This window comes from Drosophila ficusphila, unplaced genomic scaffold (assembly GCF_018152265.1).
Source record: "Drosophila ficusphila isolate 14025-0441.05 unplaced genomic scaffold, ASM1815226v1 contig_412, whole genome shotgun sequence".
Taxonomy (NCBI): domain Eukaryota; kingdom Metazoa; phylum Arthropoda; class Insecta; order Diptera; family Drosophilidae; genus Drosophila; species Drosophila ficusphila.
This window is the reverse complement of record NW_025064326.1, coordinates 1,242,878-1,251,904: the sequence shown is the minus strand read 5'-3', so window position 1 is coordinate 1,251,904 and position 9,027 is coordinate 1,242,878. Positions and strand designations below refer to the sequence as shown.

The following is a 9,027-nucleotide window of genomic DNA, read 5'->3' as shown; positions in this document are numbered from 1 at the left end:
AAAAAGCAATTCAGTAAATTAAACGGCAGTTGTCACTTCAAGATGGTCAGAGTTGGTTGTTTGGCGGTGGCTCTTTTGGCCCCAATTCTTCTGGCGTCAGCCACTCCAGCAACGTACGGTGAGTTGGCCAACCGCGGGAGGCCTCCCAATCCAGGAGCTAATATTTCCCAACCCTTCCACAGATAATGAGCACACATGGATAGCTGGAGACCTCTCCTATCCGTTTCCAAAGAACGCAGTCCTGGGAGGCGTTTCAACCCAAGGATATTACGTATATGTGGGACGCGTGAAGTACGAAGGAGTTTTCCCCGTTCAGCTGAGAGCGGAAATCGGACAGATCAACTGGCACAACGGCACATATTACTACATAGGAACCAAAAACTATGACATTTTGGTGCCTTCGGCAGGCTCCTCCTTCGAGTGGATAACCAGCCACGATGGCAAGTTCGAGAGGGGCTTGGTAGCCGTTGGAACCAATCTCAACGACGAAAGGGTATTCGTGTGTCGAGCAATCACGCCCTATGGCCAACTTCCCGGAACCCTGATTCTCAGCCTGAAGGCCTGCAGCGTGTCGGGAACCAAAGTTAGGTACGACAAGTACGAGGTTCTAGTGGACAAATAAAACCACTCTAAGTGTGTGTCTTCAAGTTTTTTTCTTACTTTATTAAAATCAAAAAAAAAAAAAAAAGTTATTAAAAATATATTCAAATGTGCATAAAATTAATTGTATTTATCTATTGAACTAAAATTATTCATCATATAAACATTATCAACAACAACATTCTGAAGGATATGTTACGATCTCTTCAACCAGCCGAATTTATCAAAATTTATTACTCATTATGGCCGAGTTTGTTTGGAATCGGCTCACAGGCCAAGCCAAATGATACAAACTCATGAAAATTAAGCTTCTCCCTGCCGCTTTCCACTCCTCATTTCCATCGGCATCATCGTCGGGATCAGGATCATCATCTTAATCTCCAGCAGCAGCATAAAAACTAATTAAGCATCACATTTCACATCCAATTCGTTCGCTCGCTCCCCTGAGTATCCGCAAATGGCAAATAATATTGCAAAAAACGTAAGCAGAGGAAAGAAAACAAAACCGATACCGAAACCGAAATCGAAATATAAGCCAAATAAATTTCCCGTTCGCCAAATGCGCTTTCATAATTAATATGAAAAACAAGAGGAAGGCCAAGGAGCCAAGTCATAGCTGCCATGACAACAAATGGAAATGAAAAGGGAAAATGGATGGTGCAGAAGGAAGCTTCAATAATTTCAGGGTCGTTCTTCGGGATTGATGTGCATTACACAAGGACTAATCCGCATCCGCAGTTAAAGGAAAACACATATATGTATATTTAGAAATATGTATATCTATTTCCTTTATAGTTTATTTATAATGGAAGCAATATAATTTTGCCATTCCTAGCAAGCTCACAATAAATATAAAATATAATATATATATATTGTTTAATATGTTTTGTTGCAATGTTTTCAGTGCAGCTTTTCCAAAACATATCGAAAATCAAACAATTGTCTTTTCTTCAATGGCACATAACATTCATTGTGCTGGGGCACCAGGCCATCGATGGTTTGCTCTCCATCTGCTACCAGCTGCCGGAGGAGCTGGAAAAGCCGGAGGAAAAGCCAAAAGAAGCTCCAACATTGCATGGTTTAATCAGCAGCTTACAAGGGTAAACAAAGGGAAGGGAAAAGCCAAAAAGTGCACCATGAATCGGGGAAAATGGGGATGAAAAGTGGGTGGCCGAATGCGATCCATCAAAATGAAATTGAAATCTTTTGCTCATTTTTGAGCTACCCAAATGTGGAGAATGAGCAACTCCGAAGGGGAAGGGGCGAAACAAAAATTGGGATTGAAATTCGCATTTGGCATTGCAGTTTGTCTTTGGCTTGACTTGGCTGCCTGCTTCGCTGCCAGGACCTTCGACGAAATCAGAAGGATGCTGCTCCTGCGCCGCCCCACCTCCCCACCTCCTCACCCCCTCACCGACCGCCCCCGCCCCCGCTGCCATGTCAATCAATGTCAATAAAACAATTACTGTCACTTGCAGCTGGGCAAAAGGCAAGGACACAGAAAGGGAAAAGGAGTTTGGCAGGGGAAGTGGGAGGGGGAGTGGCAGCGGGATGAAAAGGATGAACAGCCAACGACTTTGGACTCGGTGTCATGTTCGAGTAGCTGGAAAAGGGAGTCAGGGGACCGAGGTTCGAAGGACCAAGGACGAAGGACTCCCGTGCAGTTGTCGCAGCTGGAGTTTCGAAATCGAAGCGGGCTGGCCACTCAACAAAAACCCGCCCACATGCCGGGTGGAATACACTGCCACAAAAGTGTAAGAACTAATAACATTATATAGCCCTTGACTTTAACTTGAGTGATCTATTAATATTTTCTTGCTCTTAGTACTATTAAATTGTCCATAAAGTTGTATACATTTTTTATAATTTTAATTCACAATTATTTTTTCTGAAGCGAAGATCCCATTCCTACCTTGCAAAACCCTAGTCGATACCTATCTCTCCACCGCATTTTTGGGTAAAGTGTTTGTGGTTCTGCATCTCTGTGCCCCCGAAAGCTCCTCCCCTTTACCCTCCACCGTTATTGGCAATAAAACCCGACGTACCGCAACCCACTCCCCGAAATACGGAACTCTACTCCGGCGGAGAACTGGTCCCAACTCCATTGGCACTGTGACAAATCGTTTGCTTTAGACATGGCCTGCCATTGGCATAATCGTTCAGTCATTGCAGTTTCTGTTGCACAACTCGACGGGTTGGTGGTGGTTGCCACTGGAGTGGTTGTGTCCCTCCCTTCCTTCCCCTCTGCAACCAGCAGCCAGCAACATTGTGTCTAGCTTGAGTTACATTGTCTCCGCATCGAAGTTGCGTTGACAGCCATCGACATTTCTGGAGGTTTTTGGCCCACTGCAGCCACATGCATTATACATGATTGGGGGCTCGTGTACCCCCGAAAACCGTAAAGTTCAGATAGAGCTGGTGGACGGAGAGGTACGAACGAGAAGCCTTTCGGCAAGCCAACATTCGAAATTAAAAGTGAGGGGGCGAATTGGGAAAATCAGGGCGACGGTGAAAGGGAAGTGCACTTGTACAAAAAGGTTTTCTTTAATATCGGATTATTGGAAAACAGCCATTAAACTTTAACCCATTTAAAATAATTGCCAATAGATATTACTTAATGAAAAATAAACCCTTTGCTTTATTTCTTTGTCAGAGTATCAGTTCGTTTTTTTTTTTTTTTTGTCTTTTTAAGTGTTGAATATTAGTAGCAAGATGAGAAGTTTTAGGAAAAGGCAATCGAGGGCAAGAGGAAAATCGCCAAAGGGGAACCGAATGTTCGACTCAATACGAGAGTATGGAATTGCGCATCTGCCAGTGTGATTGGCTTAGAAATCACAGGAGTGTGCAGTACTTCGCAATAATCTGGGCCTGATTGAATGTTCCTGCTCCTCGTTGCTCGACATTGTGAAAAAGTGCAACTAGGCCCAAATGGGTATCTATATTTGAGGAGAGTTGCCTAATGGATTGGATTTGCTTCCGCAATTGATGTAGTCTGAGCAGAGAACCCGGAAATAGAAAGCATTCAAAATTTAGTAATTACATTGTCACCAAAAAACCAAAGTCCTTAGTGCAAATTGGTAAATGCACAAACTAAATTGGATGTACAAAGGCTTTACTTTATTTTATTTAAAGCTAGTTCAACCTGACTAATTAATTTCGGGTATGCCTTGCTTTATTATTTATTCGCGCTCTATTTAAAAAACAATTCGCAAAATGTGTTCCATGTTCAAATGATTTATTGACCGTCAAATTATATCATGTATCTTCTGGAACTGCCCACCCTTCAATCAACAACCCGAACAGAATCCTAATTAATTGATAGATTATGAATGCTTAATACCTGACCACCCGCCCCCCTGGCCCCTAATGAATACAATTACAATTAGTCAATTAGCTAATCGTCTTTGCTCCTCGCCGGTGAATAAACCGAGTCGCTTCGAATGTATCTGGCGGATGCATAAGTATGCACATGTTCGGAGCTCGGTGGGCGAAGGGAGTATATCTGTGACAGATTCCGCCCACAGATCGGATCACTGCATTATTCATGCAGTGCTGCATGCGGTTCTCCGTCGAGGGAAACCGGGGAAAACGGGGAAAATGGGAAAGAGTGCGGGAAACGGGCACTCCGAGGTGGGAAAGTGACAAACGAGCTGTAAAAATTGTTCCACACGAAACCGAATGAAATATTCACGAAATTGTTGAAGGAACTGCAAATGAATTATAAAACGTGCACGCTCACTAAAGGCGACAGATGAATAGAGATGGATTCGGGAAACGGGGAGCGGGGAGCGGGGAGCGGGGAGCGGGGATCAATGGAATAGATGTCAATGATGATGATGATGTGACATTGAATGGTGATGGATTTTGGCAAGTCTGCCAGCAAAGGAAACGCGCAGATGTCAATAGGAACGGAAATACACCGAAAAATGGGACGTTAAAAGGGGAAATGTGGAAAGCGATTCGAATACATTCAGATAAAAACGATAATTTTGAGCGATGGAAGAAAGTATCTAGCGAATAAACAGTTAAGCGGGCGGGGTACTCTAAGTAGGTAATAAACTTATATCCACAATCTTCGTATGCAAAATTAGAAAAGGTGTTTAATTAACAACAATAAAACATAACAAAATCTAAACAAAATAAGTTCAGGTGATCAGTTCAATATCCTTGGTCCTTCATCACGATTTCTCTTCTTAAAACTGTGCTGCATTTCCCTTAGTTCAGTGGAGCTCTTAATCAAGCAGCCACTCAGGTTCTCCGCAGACGCACTGCCGGATTCTGTTCTCCAGTTTCTTCAGCTGGCTGGTCAACTCCTTGCAGAGATCCTCCTGGTCTGGGCATCCTTCGCAGCGCTCTCCGCCAGGACCACATGACTTGCATCCCCTTCCTGGTTTGGGTCCACCTCCTGGATGGCATCCATTTCCTGGCTTCCTGGTGGTGGTCTTCCTAGAGGTGGTCTTCCTGGTTGTGGCCCTGGTTGTCGTTGTCGGTCTCTTGGTGGTTGTTGTCGTGGTGGTTGTGGGCCTCTGAGTTGTCGTGGTGGTGGTTGTTGTTGTGGTAGTTGTCGTTGTAGTTGTTGTAGTGGTTGTGGGCTTCGTTGTTGAAGGGGCGCAAGTGGTAGTCGGAGGTTTTCTGGTTGTCGTTGTAGTTGTTGTCCGCTTGGTTGTTGTAGGGGCACAAGTGGTAGTCGGGGGTTTTCTAGTTGTCGTTCTGGTTGTGGGTTGCCTAGTTGTTGTAGTCCGCTTCGTTGTTGTCCGCTTCGTTGTTGTCCGCTTCGTTGTTGTCCGTTTCGTTGTTGTAGGTGCACAAGTGGTAGTTGGGGGTTTTCTGGTTGTTGCAGTGGTTGTCCGCTTTGTTGTTGTAGGGGCGCAAGAGGTTGTCGGTGGTCTTGTAGTTGTTGGTGGCGGACGAGTAGATGTTGATTCCGTACAACCACATTCTGGAACTGAATTCGAGCTCGAAGAGCCGATCAGCAGAACGCTCGCTTCAGAAACAAATTGAAAGGTCAAGGTTAGTGGACAAAGGTGGTTCTGAACGGCTTACCAATCAAGAAGCAAAGAGTGAACCTCATGTTGGATCCTTTGTTCCTTTGTGGGTGCAACTAAGTTTACTCGAAAGCGCCGAGCAGCTGACTGATGACTTTCTCAAGCTTCGCAATCCCATTTTATAGGCCCTTTCACTCCCAAAAGTTTTAGTTAAAAATAAATTGGCACTGTTGGTTCCGATCGAACCCAACTGCGTCTTATAAATAGAGTCCAGCTGATCCGAAGTTTGCTCAAGTTCAAGGTTAAGTATACGCACCGTGTTTGCTTTGCTGCCACGAGCACAGAACTTTTGCCAAAAGAGTTTTCAGGTAGTTCTACTCTTAAAGTTGAATTTTACTTTTTCGCTTCATGAATTCGATAAAGTGTATATTTCAAGGTTTCCTGGTTACAAAAATAGGTTGAAGAAGCGAAAATAGACAGTCGAAATAGCTGGTGAAAAGGCAAGTGCATTGCTCCAAACTACAATATAGTTGCCACAAAACCAGGCAATGTCTTATTGATACTTCCCTCGATTAAACTTTGTCCTCGATTTCTCGGCCAAGACAAATGCGGCGAAAAGTTCAACTAATCAAATAATCATAAGCTGCAATTTCGATTCGACAACTCTGCAACAAAGTGCCCGCGATTTGTGGGCACAACAAAGTGGAGTCTTCGATCCGGGAACTCGAACTCGAGTGCCTGGCATCCGCATTTGCATGCTGGCGAGAGCTGCCGTGTGGACATCGCCGACTAGGAGTTGACTGGTTGACTGGCAGAGGGCAACAAAATGCCATAAAGTAGTGGGATTGGGTGCATCTGCCGCGGGCAGAGCCACAATGCCGCAACATCGCAGATGCACCGCCGGGCTTCCCCGCCCGCCGCGAACCCTTGTCGCCACTGACACGTAAACTATTTGGCACGCAATGCACTTGGCGACTTGCTGATGTTGACGCACATAAAACGCCAAATGCTGTGAAGGATGTCGATGGCGCTGCTCCTCCTCCTCCTTCAGATACTGCCCGTCGTTGCAGTCCCCGCTGTCGCCGCTCTGCCGGAAAAGCCACCAAGCAATTTTCCTCAGGACTCTCGCTTCTGGCAGCGGCATAATGCGATTTGGGAATTGATTGCGCCAGGCACTCGACAAATGCGTGCAGGGAAGTGCACCGCGGAAAATGAAAATCCCACGCTGGATGCCCACAAGGATTCCCAGATCGCACTAAAAACAAGCAGTAAAAAATCAGTTTAATCAATAAGGAAGAAGTTTAACTTTATTGAAAGACTGTTTCCAGTTAGACAACAACTCATCACGAATCCAGCACTTTATTTGCAAGGCCTAAATGGAGTATTAGTTCATCCGGCTTAGGGGATTTCTCGATTGCCCATTGTTTTGCAACAGTGTAGGTCTCTCGGTTGAAACGGGAACCCCACTCCTTCACCTCGAACCCTAAACATCAACTAGCGAGCTCTCTGCCGCAGAATTCCGCACTCATTTTACGCAAATTACATTTTGCGATTCGCTGGTCGGTCAACCCCGAAAGCCGAACGGAAAATACCACAAAGACGAAACCATTTGGCATACAGTTTTTAATATGCCATTCATCAGGGATGTGGATGTGGAAGATTGTGAGGATGGGTAATGGGGGGAGTGGGAGAGTGGGGAGTGGCCACTTGTAGACAGTTTGTATGTTTGTAGGCCTGTCACTCATTCCGACTTTATTGACGGGGCGTCCGCCCGGTCACGTGTTGGCAACAATTCAATTTGAAACTCGTAACCCACTTGCACCACCCAACAAGCGAACCACCCGACTACCCACTACCAAACAGCTTGGCAACCAACACCCACTGGTACATTTGGCCAGCATGACGCATTCATTCATCTCCAGAGCGCCTCCTCCGAACAGAGGAACACTATCCTCTGTCCACTTGTCCCATTCACTTCTGTTTTGCAACAACTAACACGAGGGGGCGAGCAACATGAGTAGCAACAACTGTGGGCTGCTTGATTGCGTTGACAACGTTGTGCCATTGTGCGTCGGGTCAAAGCGCAAATAGTGATGGCCACTCACAGCACGCAGGATCCGTACGAAAACCAGGGGAGCCTATTTAAGTTTCCATCAGACCAAAAAACAATCAGCTGCCATGATTTGTTTTCCCGCAAAACTATTTGCTTTACTAAGCCAGTTTTAATGGCTAATTTGTACCAAAACATACACTGATGCTGAATAGTTTACGGAATTAAAATGCAACCAATCAGTTGTTTAATACCCCCTTATAATTTATTAATTGAACAAATCATCGGAGGCCCCAAATCTACTCACTACCACATGTTGTGGTCTCCCGTTTTTGATTATTTTTCGCCTGGCGATATCCATCCTTCATTCATGAGCCAAATCCATTTTTAATCAGCTCGTGTCACGCCGCATGTTCCACTCGATGCGGCCAGCTTCCTTTGATCCCGGACTTCGGTCACAGTCATCGTACTCATCGCAGTCATCGCAGTCATCATCGTCATCTCCAGCCGATCCGTCGGCCTATATGAGACAGCTCGTAAATCACGCAAATGTATGCACCCCTTGCCACGCCCCCACCGCCCACATTTCAATGGGGGTGGCTGCCGCCCATATTTACCGTAGCAACAACTGGCGGCGAACGGCACTTTTCTGCCGCTGGCAGTGGTTCTGAAAATGCACTGCGCGAAAAGAAAGCAATAAGATTTCCGAGGTTAAGATTAAGATGATTTGCAAATAAAGTAAAATAATGTTTTAGGGTTTTACCCTTTAGGTAATCGTCTTAAATATATGCTTGTTTTTTCCACTTTAACTACCCTGCTTATATTATTTCTCTCAGTGCACTGGGACTCTTTGACAAGAGTGATTCTTTCGGAACCCTGGGCGATTCCAATTTGAATGGTCGGAGGGCATCATTTCGGCATTGTGTTTATGGAAATTCCGGGCAGATTCTCTTTTCCGCATCCTGCCTGCCATGTTTTCCCTCCCCCTTCGCTTTTCCACTCATTGTTGGTTGCTTACTACGACGTAATTGCAACAATTTTCAGATGACGCAGTCTGTGTGTCTCTCGGTCCCGCCCCCTTTTCCGCAGCCCGCCCCCTTTTGAAAGGCTCGAGTTCTCGGGGCTTGGGGCTCGGGATTTGCTTGATTTACTTGTTTGGGTTTTGATTTCCGTTTGATTTGTTCGCAGACTTTCGGAGCTCTTTGCCGGAAAGCGTCTTTCGGTAATCGCCTCCCCTGCAGCCGGAGTCTGTCTAATGGTTTAATGAATTCACTGTCTGGCTCCCCGTCCCCGGGAATCCTCCGTCCCATATCCCCATTCCGCAGGTTTTACGAGCTAAACACTTAAATGCAATGGCCGAGAATATTTCACAATGGAGTGCGATTCCCGCTT

At 45.5% G+C, this 9,027-nt stretch overlaps 2 protein-coding genes across 2 annotated transcripts; one reads left to right on the top strand and one right to left on the bottom strand.

Moving 5' to 3' along the window:
• On the top strand, positions 1-720 carry LOC108091426. The gene is made up of 2 exons (XM_017190616.2): positions 1-118; positions 183-720. Exons 1-2 carry the CDS (start codon positions 43-45, stop codon positions 620-622), a joined length of 516 nt encoding a protein of 171 aa, XP_017046105.1. The 5' UTR covers positions 1-42; the 3' UTR covers positions 623-720.
• Positions 721-4,832: 4,112 nt separating this feature from the next.
• On the bottom strand, positions 4,833-5,671 carry LOC108091406 (salivary glue protein Sgs-3-like). Its single transcript, XM_043207933.1, has 2 exons — positions 5,644-5,671; positions 4,833-5,584 (listed from the first exon to the last, which is right to left on the bottom strand). Exons 1-2 carry the CDS (start codon positions 5,669-5,671, stop codon positions 4,833-4,835), a joined length of 780 nt encoding a protein of 259 aa, XP_043063868.1.
• Between the last annotated feature and the right edge of the window lie 3,356 nt (positions 5,672-9,027).